This window comes from Pan paniscus, chromosome 4, assembly GCF_029289425.2.
Source record: "Pan paniscus chromosome 4, NHGRI_mPanPan1-v2.0_pri, whole genome shotgun sequence".
NCBI lineage: Eukaryota > Metazoa > Chordata > Mammalia > Primates > Hominidae > Pan > Pan paniscus.
In genome coordinates, this window is record NC_073253.2 from 168,042,566 (window position 1) to 168,059,387 (window position 16,822).

At 51.9% G+C, this 16,822-nt stretch overlaps 1 protein-coding gene across 3 annotated transcripts in view; it reads left to right on the top strand.

Annotated features, from left to right (window-relative positions):
- Positions 1–16,822, top strand: part of ERGIC1 (endoplasmic reticulum-golgi intermediate compartment 1) — a 117,970-nt gene that overhangs the window by 69,307 nt on the left and 31,841 nt on the right. For all 3 annotated transcript variants that reach the window (XR_010112246.1, XM_003813997.6, XM_063604707.1), the window contains exons 4-5: positions 6,282–6,376; positions 11,349–11,473. Coding sequence is in view for 2 of the 3 variants with exons in the window: in XM_003813997.6 (XP_003814045.2) it covers positions 6,282–6,376; positions 11,349–11,473 (220 nt within the window). In the remaining variant the exon portion in view is untranslated. The remainder of the gene's footprint in view (positions 1–6,281; positions 6,377–11,348; positions 11,474–16,822) is intronic.

Here is a 16,822-nt window from a genome sequence, read left to right on the forward strand (position 1 = left end):
CACGTCCACTGAGGGCCACCGGCCCCTCAGCTTTTCACCGATTCCCATCCCATCCAGGCAGTGCAATGCCTTGGAAAGAGCATGGGCTCTGGGCCCCCTGTCCCTGGGCTCGGATCCTGCCTCTGCCTCCTCTTGGTCCTATGATCTTGGCCAGCCAGCTGTGCTCCTCTGAGCCTGGTTTCATCGACGTGAAGGGAGAACAGTACCCTTATTAAACACTGGATCAACTCCTTGAGCATCGATATTAATAATAATGATAAAAACCGTGGACATTTATTGAGCACTTACTGTTTACTAAGACCACACTTAGCATTGCTCTTGTTCTCATTTGATCTTCTCAGCAACCCCATAGCAACCCGTATGATTGTCCCCATTTTACATCTGGGGAAACTGATGGATGGAAAGCCCCTTGCCCAAGTCAATCAGCCAAGAGGTGGCAGAGCCAGGATTCGAACCCTGGTAGCCTAGGCTTCGAACCCTGGTAGCCTAGGCTTCGAACCCTGGTAGCCTAGGCTTCCCCTGCACTGCTGTATTTTCTTTACCAAGAAGGGTGTGGAATCGGCCCTCAAGAGAGAGATGAGTCTCACACATACACACACACACACACACATTGACTCACACTAACATACACACACTCACTCACTCACTCTCCTGCCCTGGGGCAGCCAACAGCTTGACCTGGCAGTCGTCCAGCAGCCCTGTGAAGTAGACGGAATCTTTATCCTTATTTTCCTCTTTTTCTCTCCTTTCCTCTCTCCCTCCTTCCTTTCCTTTCTTATTTTCTTATTTTAGTGAGGTATGTGTAACTTACATACAGCAAAGCATACAAATATTAAGGTAGAGGCCCGATGAATTTTCACCTGTGTTTACACACGTAACCATCACTCTGATGAAGACATAATACATTCTATCACCAAAGAAGGGTCCCTTGAGCCCCTCCCAGTCAGTAGCCCCCACCACTATTATTCTGACTTCCATTGCCATAGATTAATTTTGCTGATTTTCGAACCGATTGAAAGCTTTTCCAGTTTTACAGATGAGGAAACTGAGGCTCAGAGAGGTGAAGCAGTGTGTCCTAGGTCTCCCAGCTCCTCAGTGGCAGAGCCAGGAGGTGAGCCCACACCGGTCTGCCACTGCCTCCATAGGCCTTCCCACTGCCCACACTGGTGACAGGGGAGTCAGGCCCATGGAAGTCCTCAAACCACAATGAATCCACAAAAAACATTTCCTTTTCTTCCAGGTGGGTTGATTTGTGGCAGCCCGTTGGCCTTTTAAAATCAGTTCAGCCCTAGCCAATGAAGTTAGTTAGCCTTGGCAGGCCCCTGCCGTGGGGTGGTTGTGGGTGAGCTCGTGGCGCTGGCTGGGGTGGCAGGAAGCCAGCAGTCCTGGAACATTTGCCTTGGACACGAAGGCAGCTTTATTGACCTCATCAGGCGGCCCAGGTGATTGAATTGTGTTTATCCCACAGCCTGGGGCCCTCCAGGAAGGAGCCTGGGAGCAGCCAGTTCTGGCCTTACATAACCAGCCTGGCCAGAGCTCCTCAGGCCGTCCCTGCCCAGCACCGCCGCCCCCTTGTTCTGGGTGGCCCTCTAGCCCTGCAGAGCCTGTTCTCTGCTTATTCTGGTTAGGAAGACAGGGACCCACGCCTGGGAGAGGCTTCTTGGGGCCTTGTGGGTGAGCTCACCTTGGCGCCACACCCGGGATTCACTTTGCTCTTGGCTGAGGTCACCTCCAGAGGGTTGCCAGTGGATGACATCATCCCACAATCCCTCAGTGCTGTGCGGAGGCCCAGCCTCGCCAGGTGGGAAAGGTGAGTTGCTTCAAGGAAGAGTCTCAGGCGGCTTCCTGGCTGGGAAGAGAAGCCCAGGCTCTCCTTAGTTGACTGTGTGTTAATCACCCAGCAATTTCATTACTCAACAGCTCTCCAGAGTTGCACATTACAGCTGGGGTGGAAATTGGGTGCTGAAGGCCAGGCAGAGCATTTGGCTGTGGGGAGGCCGATCCTCCTCGGGCCTGTTACCAGCGGGTCTTTGTTCTTAGACCTGGGGTTCTTGGCCTCACGGATTCCAAGGAATGGAACGTTGGGCCATGCGGTGAGTGTTACAGCTCTATTGGAAGCCGTGGGTCACGGAAGACAACTGTGGAACCCAGCGACTAGTGTGCAGCTCATTTAGGACAAACCCGGGCGCTTAGCCACACGGGAACAATGGCCAGCCTCTAGCCCGATCGGGAGCGGCAATGGGAGCCTCGCTGAATAAGCACAGCGGACACCCTGCCGGATCCAGAGGGGTGGAAGTCAGTGGTGGGTCTGTGACGACTGCGATCAGCACCACGAGCTAAAGCTCAGCTTGAGCCGGAACAAACACAGACCAGAAGAGTGTGTAGTTGCAAGACTTAATAGAGTAAAAACAGAGCTCCCACACGAAGGAGGGACTGAAAGGGGGTTGCCCAATCCAGCTCGAATGCCTGGGTTTATATCCCCATCATTGTCCCTCCCCCTGTGCTCCCAGGCCATAGCTGATTTGACTTTCTTTACCTCCTGCTTTTAGCCTAATTGGTATTTCAGTGAGTTCCCTTTACTACCTGATTGGTCAGGTGTGAGCTGAGTTACAAGCCCCGTGTTTAAAGGTGGGAGTGGTCACCTTCCCCAGCTAGGGTTAGGAATTCTTATTTGGCCTAGGAAATCCAGCTAGTCCTGTCTCTCATAACCTCCTGGGCTCCTGTTTGCCTCTCTCCCTCCAGCTCCTTTGCTCTTGGTGGCCTCTGATTGGGGCCAACACTACAAGCAAGGTCAAGTGCAGGCCCGTGTCTCCCCTCTCCCATCCTAAGGCTTCCCAGGACCAGGGCCCTCCTTCATTTTCTTCCTTGACCCTGATGCTGAGGAGACGGCTGGGAGGCAGCCTGAGCTGTGGAAAGGCTGGGTTGAGATTCTAGCTCGGCCATTTCCTAGCATGTGACCCCGGGGATGGGACACACCCTCTCCGAGCCTGTTCCCTGGTTTTAAGATGGGGCTCAGGGCATTTCACAGGCGCACATGGGACAGCGTGAATGCACGTAGTAGGCCTCCCCCAGCTTAACGAGTGGAGGCCCATCTGTTGCACTCTTGTCTCTGGGAATATCCTTGTGGGCCCCACAGAGAAGCCCCAGGTGTCTTTTCAGAGCCCACCGTTCCTTGTGAACAGCATCACACCAGGTGCTAGGGGCGCAAAGATGTGGTCTTAGTAAAAACGAAATTCCTTTGCCTTGGTCTGACTCATTCTTTCCCTAAGATGTGGCCATTTACAAAGCTCTCTTGGAGTCTTCATTGCTTAGATAGGGCAGTTCTCTTTTATTTTACAGCCTAGGGACTGGACCCAAGGGGCCTAATAAATGTTTAAAATAACCACAGCCCAGCCACCTGAAGCACTGCCCCCTCCAGCTGCCCCCTAGACCAGGCCTTTAGATTTGGTTCCCTCTGGGTGGGGGGCATTATCTGGGAATCACATGCGGCCATCAGACATCCAGCAGCTACTTGAGGATGCCTCCAAGACACCTGGGCTCAGCACAGCCTCTGGCACTCAGCACCTCTCCCTCCTGCTGCTCCTGTTCCTCTTCCAAGGGCTCTCAGCCCAAAGAATGGGTCCAGGAAGAAACACAGCAGTGTGTCTGCATTCCCCCCTCACCTCACCCTCCTCCGCCCAGTCCCATCCATCAGCAAGTCCCGCCTGCTCTACGTGGGTTCCTACAGCCCTCCTGCTCTCCATTCCCATCCCACCCCATCCAAGGCGCCGCCATCCCCCGCCTGGTCTCCCTCTTGCACAGCAGCCCCTCCAGTGGGTCTTCCTCGCAGCAGCCAGAGGGAGCCCGTGTGAGTGCGAGCCTGACCCCGTGGCTGTGCTCATATCAAGTCTAAAGGCCTCGGCCGGGCACGGTGGCTCATGCCTGTAATCCCAGCACTTTGGGAGGCCGAGGCGGGCAGATCACCTGAGGCCAGGAGTTCAAGACCAGCCTGGCCAACCTGGTGAAACCCCACCTCTACTAAAAATACAAAAATTAGCCAGGCATGGTGGCGCATGCCAGTAGTCCCAGCTACTTGGGAGGCTGAGGGAGGAGAATCGCTTGAACCCGGGAGGCGGAGGTTGCAGTGAGCCGAGATCGCGCCACTGCACTCCAGCCTGAGGGACAGAGCGAGACTCTGTCAAAAAAAAAAAAAAAAAAAAGTCTAAAGGCCTCGTGTAGCCTCCTTACACTGCAACCACGGTGACCTTCATTCAGTTCCGCAAAGCAGCCATGCCCTCCCCAACCTCCAGGCCTTTGCACATGCTGCCAGGATGATGCCTACGCATCCCCCAGACCTCAATCACACCTCAGAGAGGTCTTCCCAGCCCCTTCTCCCCAAAGGTCAGTGGCCCTGTAGTCCCTGTCACGGCCCCCTGCAGCTTTCTGTCAAGTACTAATCAGCGTTGGGGGTGGCAGCATATTTAGGGGCTGAGTGATGTCTGGTTCTTGTGTCTATAAGCTTGAAGAAGGCAGAGACAGCATCTGTCTGATTCATTGCTGTTTCTGGCTCCTGACAGGTAGTAGGTACTCAAAAAGTATTTGTTGAGCAAATTTGGATTGCTAACAGATGCCAACACTGTGCTGCTGACAGCAAGGTGACATGGCTGTCTGTGGAGCCACCTGCCCCTAAATATGGCCGATGCGGTTGACAGAATAATGACCCCCTGCCCCCCGTGATGTCTAGGTCCCTGTCCCTGATGTGTGTGGCCGTGTTACCTTGCATTCAAAAGGAACTTTGCAAATGTGATTACATTAAGGATCTCGAGATGGGGAGAGGATCCTGGGTTAGCCAGGTGGACTGGATGAAATCACAAGAGTTCCTGTAAGAGAGAGGTGGAGGCCAGGCACAGTGGCTCACGCCTGTAATCCCAGCACTTTGGGAGGCTGAGGCGAGGGGGAAGGGGGGGGAGGGGGAGGGGGGATGGGGGGTATGGATCACGAGGTCAGGAGTTCGGGACCAGCCTTGCCAATATGGTGAAACCCCATCTCTACTAAAAATACAAAAATTAGCTGGAGTGGTGGCACACACCTGTAGTCACAGCTACTCGGGAGGCTGAGGCAGAAGAATTGCTTGAACCTGGGAGGTGGAGATTGGAGTGAGCCGAGATCGCGCCACTGCACTCCAGCCTGGGTAACAGAGTGAGACTCTGTCTCAAAAAATAAAAAAAGAGAGAGGTGGAGGTCAGAGAAGGGGGAAGCTGCTGGCTTTGGAACTGGGAGAAGGAGCCACAAGCCTAGGCAGCGCCTAGAAGCTGAAAAAGGCAAGAAAATGCATTCTCCCAAGAACACAGCCCGTTTTAGACTTCTGACCTCCAAAAGCGTAAGACAATAAATGTGTGTTGGTTTAAGCCATTCCCGTTGTGATAATTTGTTACAGCAGCCACAGGAAATTAATACAGCGGTCAAGTCGTTTCTCAGAACCGGTTCTGCCCCTACGGATGAGCATCAGGGAATTCCTGGCTTCCCAGCTCGGGGGAGGGGACCTCAAGAGAGGAGGCTGTAAGGTCCTCTGTGCCTGTTGGTGCCAGGCCCTGATCCCTTATAAGACCCCTATTTCTCATTTTAGTGTTCATACCACCTTATTTGTAGTGGGTGGTGTTATCCCCACTTAACAGGTGTGTTCGGAGGTGAGCATAGGAAGTGCCAGAACCAGAATTTGAACTTGAATCTGTCTGACTCTGAAAGATATGCTCTTACCACTGTGCTATCCCACCCCACCCCTTCCCTTTCCTGAGCCCCAGCCCTCCCCTCTTTTTTTTTTTGAGACGGAGTTTCACTCTTGTTGCCCAGGCTGGAGTGCAGTGGCGCAATCTCGGCTCACTGCAACCTCAGCCTCCTGGGTTCGTGATTTTCAACCTCCCAAGTAGCTGGGATTTCAGGCATGCGCCACCACGCCCAGCTAATTTTGTATTTTTAGTAGAGATGAGGTTTCACCATGTTGGTCAGGCTAGTCTTGAACTCCTGACCTCAGGTGACCCACCCACCTTGGCCTCCCAAAGTGCTGGGATAACAGGCGTGAGCCGCTGCGCCCAGCCCAGCCCTCCCGTCCTGAGAGGTAAGGCTGCACTTGAAGAGTGCAGCCTAGACCCATGCCTGAGGGCACAGGAGGTGCAGGCTCTGCCCAGATGGAGTCTGGGTTATCTAAGTTGTGGTCACCAAGTGAAGTGGTCCCCGGCTGTCCCCTGCAGCTGAGATCTTTGCTGCCATCTCAACAAAGGTTCCTATACTTGTCTTTCCCCTAGTGTGAACGAGCTCTATGTCGATGACCCAGACAAGGACAGCGGTGGCAAGATCGACGTCAGTCTGAACATCAGTTTACCCAATCTGCACTGCGAGTGTGAGTACTCCACGCAGCCCCTCCCTCCAGCAGGACACCTCCTTAGGGCAAATGTGTGTGCAGAAATGGCAAGATCTCCAGGACAAGCCAAGCCAACATATGGTTCTCCCCACTCTTTTTTGGAGGAGAATATAATTGAGTATGCATGCACTTGGAGGTTTTCTGGCATAATAAACACAAGACACTACTCATAGGGGTTAACCCTGGAGAGCAGCTGATTTGGTGCAGGGAGGTGGGGTGTTTCTTAGGGTCATGTTACAGCTTCGCAGCAGAGCCTGAGAGTCTCATGCAAGTGACTTGTTGAGGGGAGGAAGCTGTAAGGGAGTTAGGGACGCAGGATAGGGCAGTACGACAGGATAAGCAAAGATGTGTGTTCAGCTGAAGTCCAAACTCAGCCTGATCTCACAGGATGCTGTGGGGTGTGAATGACACCATAGCATTTGTCACACCCAATAGCAATGGGACCAGGCTGTTATTATCCATGTCATTGGGTAATGGCTGCAGAGTGGTGTGCGTGGCGGGGGTCATATCACCTCCCAAGCATCTCAAGCGAGAAGACCTCCGGTCAGCCAAGAGCATTCATCTGGAGAAGGGCGCAGCTCTGAGTCATTGGCAGCTGACACCTAGAGAAGCTGGAGCGGTCCACCATCCGTGAGAGAGTGCAGGACAGGGCTCAAGAGCATCTGCGACAGTGAAGGGCTGAGAGATTCCCTTTTTGACTTCACACCTATTTTGTTTTAACCAAAAGAATGAATTACTTCTTTTTTTTTTTTTTTTTTTTTTGAGACGGAGTTTCACTCCTGTCACCCAGGCTGGAGTGCAATGGCACGATCTCGGCTCACTGCAACCTCTGCCTCCTGGGTTCAAGCGATTCTTCTGCCTCAGCCTCCCGAGTAGCTGGGATTACAGGTGCGCACCACCATGCCAAGCTAATTTTTGTATTTTTAGTAGAGACGGGGTTTCACCATGTTGGCCAGGCTGGTCTCGAACTCCTGACCTCAGGTGATCCACCCACCTCAGCCTCCCAAAGTGCTAAGATTACAGGCATGAGCCACCGTGCCTGGCCCAGAATGAATTACTTCTACAAAACAAAACTCATTTGAAGTCTGATTTGGAGTCAGATCCTGGCTCCTTTGCTGGCTAAAACTGTGACCTTGGCTAGGGTGACCTCTCCGAGCCTCAGGTTCGTCATCTGCAAAATGGGCTTAGTAATGTCTGTTGTCTGAGGTTCTTGGGAGAATCTAATGCCATGGTCCCTAGACTTGTCAGCGAGTGGACTGGGCGCCCTCTCCTGGACTGGGGTTCCAGCCGTCCCTCTGCCCAGCCTGGCACAGAGCCTGCTGCAGGCCCTTCTCTCCCCACCCCCTCTTCCTGTTAAAGGACACAGCTGAGAGAACACTGGGTGCATCTCCGGCCAGAGATAGGAAGAGTCTCAGCCCTGTCATTGCTTTTGGTGAGATTTACGTCACAATTTTGAATCCTCGCTGGGCCCCAAGCCAGGGAACCTGTTGAAATAGGTCGGTCTTATTTTTTGTTATTTTTTTTCTTTCACTTAGAAAAATAATTCATCTGGCAGATTCTCATTCAGGAGTGACTGTATCTCTGGAACAAGGAAATTCTTAGTCAGACCAGAGGACTGGGACAAGTGTGGTAGGAAAGGGAAGAGATGTGGTTCCAGGAGGGGCCAGGCAACCTCCACCCCGTTCCCTGCCATGCCCTGCTGGATCTGTGGGGCTATAACCTGAACCCCCAACCCCCTCACCCCTGTTACAGCCCAGCATTCTGGCTTTTCTTTAAAAGAACTTCACATTTTTATTATAGGAAAAAACACATGCTCATCATTATACTTCTGGAAAACACAGGGAAGCAAAAGAGATCACCCATAACTCTGCCACCTGACAGCAGTGTTGGTGACATTTTGACATCATTCTGTCCAGCTGGCCTTCCTTTCTGTGTTTCTGAACATAGCTGAGATCGTCCTGCATGTATGATCTCATATCCTGCTTTTAAAAATAATATTCTTCATTATACAACTAATAGAATATATTTTAATCTTAAAAAAGACATACATTCAAAAATACAAAAATAATATGTTTTTTAAAAAGCAAAAGTACCCCTCCCCTGTCCCCCTTCTTGTCCCAGCATGCCATCTTCCCCAAAGGACACCTCTGCTAGCAGGTGGGGCCCCCGTTCCCCACCCCTACATGTGTGTGCGTGTCTGTGAACATATATTGGGTTTGGGGTTGTTTTTGTTGTTGTTATTGTTTTTTCTTTTTACATAATTAATTGGGACCCTACCATATGTGAACCTTCTGGAGTTTCTTTTTTTTTTTTCTAGCTAGTGTCTTGGAGCTGTTCTCATATTACTCATAATATGAGTAAAATAATAACAGCTGCCATTTATTCCATTCTTCCAGGCCAGGCCCTGTCCTGCGTCCTTTGGCTATATTAAATCCACTGGGATTTGAGGTGTCTTAGCAGAATGGCTGAAGGGTGTGGGCTCAGAAGCAAATCCACCTGGATTTCATTCCAGGCTCTGCTGTTTCCTAGCGGTGAGGTCTCTGTGCCTCAGTTGCCCTAGATGTAGAATGGGACTGATAATATTATCTTCCCCACAGGGGTGTTTAAATGGTGTTTTGTTTTGTTTTGTTTTGTTTTGTTTCGAGACAGAGTCTCACACTGTCACCCAGGCTGGAGTGCGATGACGCTATCTTAGTTCACTGCAACCTCCGCCTCCCGGGTTCAAGCCATTCTCCTTCCTCAGCCTCCTGAGTAGCTGGGATTACAGGTGCCCGCCACCATGCCCGGCTAATTTTTTGTATTTTTAGTAGAGATGGGGTTTCACTACATTGGCCAGGTTGGTCTCAAACTCCTGACCTCGTGATCCACCCGCCTCAGCCTCCCAAAGTGCTGGGATTACAGGCGTGAGCCACCGCGCCCAGCCAAGAAGGTGTGTTCTTACATAAAAGGCACTTAGAAGAGAGTCTAGCACATAGTAAGTGCTATTTTACTTTTCTTTTCTTTCTTTCTTTCTTTCTTTTTTTTTTTTTTTTTGAGATAGAGTTTTTCTCTGTTGCCCAGGCTGGAGTACAGTGGCATGATCTCAGCTCACTGCAACCTCCACCTCCCGGGTTCAAGCGATTGTCCTGCCTCAGCCTCCCGAGTAGCTGGGATTACAGGCACCTGCCACCACGCCCAGCTAATGTTTTGTGGTTTTAGTAGAGATGGGGTTCGCCATATTGGCCAGGCTGGTCTCGAACTGCTGGCCTCAAGTTATCTGCCCACCTTGGCCTCCCAAAGTGCTGCAATTACCGGCGTGAGCCACTGTGCCCAGTCCTGTTTTACTTTTCTTTAACCCTCACAACAAGCCTGTGATAGGAGAGGAAACTGAGGCACAGAGATTAGGCAACCTGCTTGAGGTCTCAGCGCTAGTAACTCAGCCACTGATCTACTCCGAGCCTCCTCCACGCACCTGCATTTAGCCCATTCTTTGTACCTGCCGCATGGCACTGGGAAGAGGGCTGTTCCACTGGCTCCAGTGACAAGCAGTTGAATTGCTTCCAATTGCCACTATTTCAGATAAGCTTGCCTGAGCAGCTTTGCACACACATCTGGACACACATTGTGGATCTAGAGGACAGGCTGCCAACATTGGAACTGCTGAGTGAAAAGCGGACCTGCTTGTATTTTCTCTAAACTTCACATTATACCATTGGCATTTCCCGTGTCGTGTGGACCCGTGAGAGTCATTTCGAATGGCTCCAGCACGTTCCCTTCTATGGATGGATCCTCACTTCTCTGTCCTCATCGAGGAACACAGAGTTGTTCCCAATTTTCCCTTTTAAGGTTGTCCCTCTTTAAAATTGCTTCCAGCTGTTCTTCCTCTGTATGGCACCTCCTTTCTAGCGCTCCTGCCAGGGAAATTCCTACATTTCCGTAGTTCACAGGGATCATCTCACCACTGGCTACTTGGACCATCTCTGGGGATGCAGTTGGCATTGGCCTGCCCATTTTACAGATGGGGAAGCCATCTGAGTCACAGTGAGGTGACAGAGGGCAGGGCCTATCTTTTCCCTTTGTGCATCCCTGGTGCTTATCATAGGGCTGGTAGCATAGGTGATGGGTAAAGGAATGTGTGAATGAATGAATAAGTGAATGATGGATGAATGGATGGGGGGCCTGAGCCTATTCACCCCATAAACCCAAAAACTCTCTGAAGGCCAGGAACGGTGGCCTACACCTGTAATCCCAGCACTTTGGGAGGCTGAGGCAGGTGGATCACCTGAGGTCAGAAGTTCAAGACCAGCCTGGCCAACATGGTGAAACCCCGTCTCTACTGAAAATACAAAAAAATTTTTTTGTATAGGCGGGCACCTATATTCCCAGCTACTTGGGAGGCTGAGGCAGGAGAATTGCTTAAACGCAGGAGGCAGAGGTTGCAGTGAGTCGAGATCCTGCCATTGCACACCAGCCTGGACAACAGAGCGAGACTCTGTCTCAAAAAAAAAAACAAAAAAACAAAGACTATCTGAGATACAAGAGCTAACATTTATTAAGCACTTTCCACCTAGCGTTCATCAGACCCTAAGCATTTTCTACATCTATGAACTATTTGATCCCCATAATCTTTCAAGGAAGGTTCAATTATGGTCAACCCCCATCTTACAGAGAAAGAAACTGAGGCATCCAGAGGTTAAGTACCTGAGGCAGGACCCAGATTCAGAGGACCAGTATGGCAGACCCCAGGGTGGCCCCAGGACCCCTACTATGCACCGCCTCCCTCGGCCTCACATTTAGCAGAGTCATTGCCCTGTCCCCTGTAGTCTTTGGACCCCAGACCATGAGCTCCTGGAGGTCCCCAGCCTGGCCTGCCCCTGGAATGGATGAATGAAGGCTCCCAGAGAGAACAGGCTGGCCCCCATCCTCCCGCGTCTCTGGGTTTGTGACTGCTGTCTCCCTTTGGCTCCTGCAGTGGTCGGGCTTGACATTCAGGATGAGATGGGCAGGCACGAAGTGGGCCACATCGACAACTCCATGAAGATCCCGCTGAACAATGGGGCAGGCTGCCGCTTCGAGGGGCAGTTCAGCATCAACAAGGTATGGAAGCTCTGCCTCAGCCCTTTCTACCTGCTCCCCTTTCCTGCTGTCTCCCCGCTCCCTGGAAACTGGTTGTGGAGGCACTCACTCGACCTGACCCCAACACAGGCCCCAGCAAGCGAGGGTTCGTGTCCAGCTGCCTGGCCGTTCCTGCTGAGAATCTGGATGGGTGGTCCAGGCTCCCTGGGGTTTTAAGCCCCTGATGGCTGGTTCAGGAAGGAGCTACTCTTCTCTCCAATGAGGGAGACAATGATGAGAAGACCTGAGGATTTGCAGCCCCCAGCCCTGGGTTCAAGTCCCAGCTCTACCCCTTCTTGGCCTCTACAAGTCACTTGACCCATCTTAGGCTGAGGGTGTGATGGCGATAATAGTATCACGATACCACCCACTTCACAAAGTTTGTGTGGGGATTAAATGAGCTAATGCAGATTCATTCATTCAGAAAAATTTTTGAATGAGCACGTTCTGTGTTCCAGGGTCGGTGATAGGCTCTGGGGCAGCGTTCCTGGGCTGGTGGGGCTCCCATTCTGGTGGAGGGAGACAGTCTACAAACCAGAAAGCATCAGGGATGCTAAGTGCAGTGATGAGGAATAAAGCCAAGGGGAGTGAGATGAGGTGGGCTTGAAAGTACCTTGTCTGCTCAGAAGGACCATTCAAGGTTCACTGTTGTTTTGTCCTCAGAACCAGGAGCTTCAGATGCTAAGTCAAGTGGGTGAACGCAGTGCCCTTGGGAGGGCCGAGGCACCCGGTGGCAGCTGGCAGGGTTTTGCTCAGCACGTGCCGGCCTTCCTCGAAGCTCGGTACTGTCACAGTGGAGCCTCTCAACAACGCTGTGAGGCAGCACCATTTGACAGGTTAGGATGCTGGGGCCCAGAGAGGTTAAGTGTCTTGCCCGAGGTCACACAGCTATCCGCATGTCCCACAACTCCCCTTCCCAGCCCCAGCCAAACTGAGCCACTGGCCACTCCTGGCTTCTCCTTGTCCCTCCTGCAGCCTCTGCTCAGAACGCCCTTCCTCCAGACCCTGACACCTGAGTTGGGGTTGCAAAGTCACTGGCCACATCCAGCCCAAAGATAAATTTTGTTTGTCCAGTATAGCATTTAACTGCATCAGAACCAGTATGAAAAGATCAGGAATCCAGATTTCTGGCTTTTAAAAGTCAGAGGCTCTCACTACGTTGGGTCCGTGTTCCCGCTATGACAATGACCTGGCACCAATGGGCAGTGTTCCCCTTTAGAGAGGGTGTGTGCTGTCCCTTCCCACAGTCCCTGGCAGGCGGCTGGAAGGCCAGGCCTGGTCATCTGTCAAGCAGGGTGGACTTCTTACGTGACAGTTCAGGGCTCCCTTAAGTGCTAAAGCAGAAGCTGCAAGGCTTTCTTAAGGTTTCGAGTGTTGCTGGGAGAAATCTGCTGCATGTTGTGGGTTAAAGGGAGTCTCGCACCAGCCCAGGCCCTCAGGAGGAGGAGATACCAGGAGGCAGGGATGCTGGGGGTCGTGGTTCACTGGGGGCTCTCTCTGCCCATGAGCTGCCACACAGCACTTTTGCCATGCCCCGTAATTTGGATTTTATGGTGGTTGTGATGGAAAGCCATTTGAGGGTTTTGAACAGGGAGGCAATGTAATCAGATTTATGCCTTAGAACTGGACTATCCAATAGGTTGCCACCAGCCACATAAGGCTATTTAAATTAATTCAAATTAAATAAAATGTACAATTCAGTCACTCATTCTCATCAACCACATTTCAAGTGCTCAAAGCCACGTGCTGGCTAGGGGCCACAGCGTTAGACAGTGCAGAGAGAAAGCACTTCCATCGCTGAGGAAAGTTCTGCTGGACCGCACACCCTTAGAAGGATGGCTCTGGTGGCCGGGCGCGGTGGCTCAAACCTGTAATCCCAGCACTTTGGGAGGCCGAGGTGGGTGGATCACGAGGTCAGGAGATCGAGACCATCCCGGCTAACATGGTGAAACCCTGCCTCTACTAAAAATACCAAAAAAACCAAAATTATCCGGGCGTGGTGGCAGGCACCTATAGTCCCAGCTACTCAGGAGGCTGAGGCGGGAGAATGGCATGAACCCGGGAGGTGGAGCTTGCAGTGAGCCAAGATCGCACCGCTGCACTCCAGTCTGGGTGACAGAGTGAGACTCCATCTCAAAACAAACAAAAAAAGGATGGGGCTGGGCTGGAGAGGGTGGCAGGCAGTAGTTGTGGCAGTGGAGCTGGGGAGATGTGGTCGGATTAGGGAGGTAGAATCAATAAGACTCAATGAAGAATCGGATGTGGGGGTAAGGGCACATGTGGAAGCAAAGAAACCTTTGACATCTTTGTCTTGACAACCGGGTGGTCCTGTTTCTAGACATGGAAGCTTAGAAAAGCCTGGATTCTGTGGGAAGTAGGTAGGGCTGGGCATTGGTCATTCCACTCTGGTTTCCTTTGGGGTTCCCATTAGGTGTCTACAGGGAGAGGTGAAATTGGAAGTTGGAGGTGTGGAGAGTTCAGGAGAGGGTTCTGGACCACAGATGTTGAGGTGGGAGTCATCAGTGAATAGATGATGTTGGAAGTCATGGGTCCTCAGAGTGGGGGCTCCTTAAGCCTCCAGGCCAGCAGCATCAGCATCACCTGGGAGATTGTTAGGAATGCAGATTCTCAGGCCCCCCTAAGACCCACCGACTCTGTGCTAGAACAAGCGCCCCTCAGAGATTCTGATGCCACTGAAGTTTGAGGAGCATTGGTTTAAGCAAGATTACCTACGGAGAGGCTGTAGATCCGTGTTCTAAACCTGGGGTGCACAGACACCCCCAAGAAGAGCGGATTGAATGCAAGAGATCTATGAAGTTGGATGGGGGAAAAATTGACATCTTTATTTTTGCTAAACTCGATCTAAAGTTTAGCATTTCCATCTGCGATGAACGTAGGCCACAAACCACAATAGTATTAGCAGTGCCTGGGACCTCCCAACAACAGAAATTGCCGATATTTATAGCACGTTACAGTTGTTGCAGATAATTTCCAGAGACTGTTTATATGCACCACTGTTTTAAAATTACGGTGATTGGCCAGGTGCAGTGGCTCACACCTGTAATCCCAGCGCTTTGGGAGGCCAAGGTGGGTGGATCACTTGAGGAGTTCAAGACCAGCCTGGTCAACATGTCAAAACCCTGTATCTACAAAAAAATACAAAAGTTAACCAAGCCTATGCTTGTAGTCACAGCTACTCAGGAGGCCGAGGTGGGAGGGTCTTCTGAGCCCAGGGAGGTAGAGGCTTCAGTGAGCTGAGATCGCACCACCACACTCCAGCCTGGGTGACAGAGTGAAACCCTTAATCAGTCAATAAAAATTACAGTAATTATTAGACCCACCACTAGGTCATCTTATTTGATGCATCAGTAAAGCAGCATATTCAAATGTGGATTTTTAAATATTTTAATTACTATTTAAATATCTCTTTACTTTGTAATCCTATGCATTTTACGCATTAAAACATTTTAAGCATTTAAAACGTAGGTATCATTAGACTGGCAAAGATCATCCGTGGCACCAAAAGCCTTAAGAACCTAAGGTCTGGAGAGAATTGCAGTTTGAGGACTGAGTTCTGGCGCCCCCCCCCCAGTCACTTGGAGGTGGGGAGATGCGGGGGTAACAAAAGGTGCAAGAAGGGGCAGTCGGACAGGAAGGAGGAAGCAAAGGCTGGGCGGAGCCTGCAGCCTGCAAAAGAACATATGTATAGATATCAAAGAGCAGGGCTGGCGCTGCCAGGCTCAGGAAGGCAGGGTTGGAATGGACGGTGATCTAAGTGCTGCAGAGAGTGCTCCAGAAAACGCTGATGATGAGGAGAGAAGGGGCAGCTGCAGGAGCCACGTCCTTACGAAGCAATGGGAGCCAGATGCAGGCCACAGTTGGGGGTTTAAGGCCTTGGGGAGGTTCACAGTGCCGGCAGGCAGGTCGGGGGATTGATGGGGGACCGCTGCTGGGCCTCCATACCCTCCCTCTGTCCCCACCTCATCCTCTTGGGGAACCACTACTCACCCACAGGCCTCAGCTGATGTGGGTCCCTCAGGGGAAGTCCTCCCTCCCCTTCCCTGCCCGCCCACATTCACTCCCCACCACGCCCCTCATCACGCTGCGGCTGCTGCCTGTGCCTCCTCCTTGACTCGGCCTCTCCCTTTGACCACTCCACTCAGGCTTTTGTGCTATTGAGCATCCACCTCACGCCTGGCTCTGTGCTTGGCGCTGGGCTGCAATGGGAGAGAAACAGCCATGCTCCCCGCCGTTGGTGGCCCATGGTCTATAACGGGGGGACAGCCAGTGCTCAGGTAAACAGGAAATGTGTGATTTTGATAAAGCAGGCGTGAAGAGAATGACGGGGTGCTGTGGTGGAGAATGAAGGAGGAGACCCCTGAGGTTACAAAGGAAGCCCTGTCTGAAGACTGAAGATGAAGATGCACAGATGAACAGACATACACACACACCTCCTCACTGTGGGCCCCCCGCCCCCGGGGAGATGCAACCACCTGGGCTGAAAAAATATATGTGCCCCAGATGGTGATCAAGAAGGGATCGTGCTTATTCAAGCACCTGGAGTGACAACCCACGAGACAGCCCTGCCACCAAGCCCTCCCACCTCTTGGCAAACACGCCCAAGACTGCAGTCTGCTCCCCTTAGAATGGGCTGTGCTGGAGCCCCCAGCCAGCTCTGGGTGAACTTGTCCTTTGGGGTCAGACAGACCTGTGGTCAAGGATCCCGGCTACCATGGTCACTGGTTGAATGACTCTGGGCAGTTTAGCTTCTCTGAGCCTCAGGTTCCTCATCTGTAGAATGGGGATAATAATACCTCACAGGCTGTGAAACATGAACAAACTCTGCAGTAGAGACTGGACAAGCCTCCTGGCCTGCCTTATCTCCCGTCAGTGCAAAGTTTCCATGACCTCATCAGCTGGCACCCACCTTACAAGTGCGCCTGTGGAAGGCACATGGAGGGCGTCCAAGAAATGGGCCTTCTCTGGTCAGGGGAGTGCCAGGGAGTCTTTGAAAGGCTCACACCAGCCTTTCTTAGACCTGCGTTATGGCTGCCACATACTAGGTTCTTACCCAGCCCTTTCCACATATTAGCTCCTTTAGTCTTCACGGTAGCCTGGAGGAAACTGAGGCACAGGAGGTTAAGTGACCTGGTCAAGGTCATGCAGCCAGGATTTTAACACAGGCAGCCTAGCACCAGGGCCCTGGCCCTCTGAGCTCACTGCCTGGGGCTGCTTCTCCCAACATCTTGGTTACACATGTCATGACCAGCTGTGTCTGTGTGCCCCAGGTCACAGCCTAGGGCACCCTCTGCCCCATACTCCTGGAGGGAG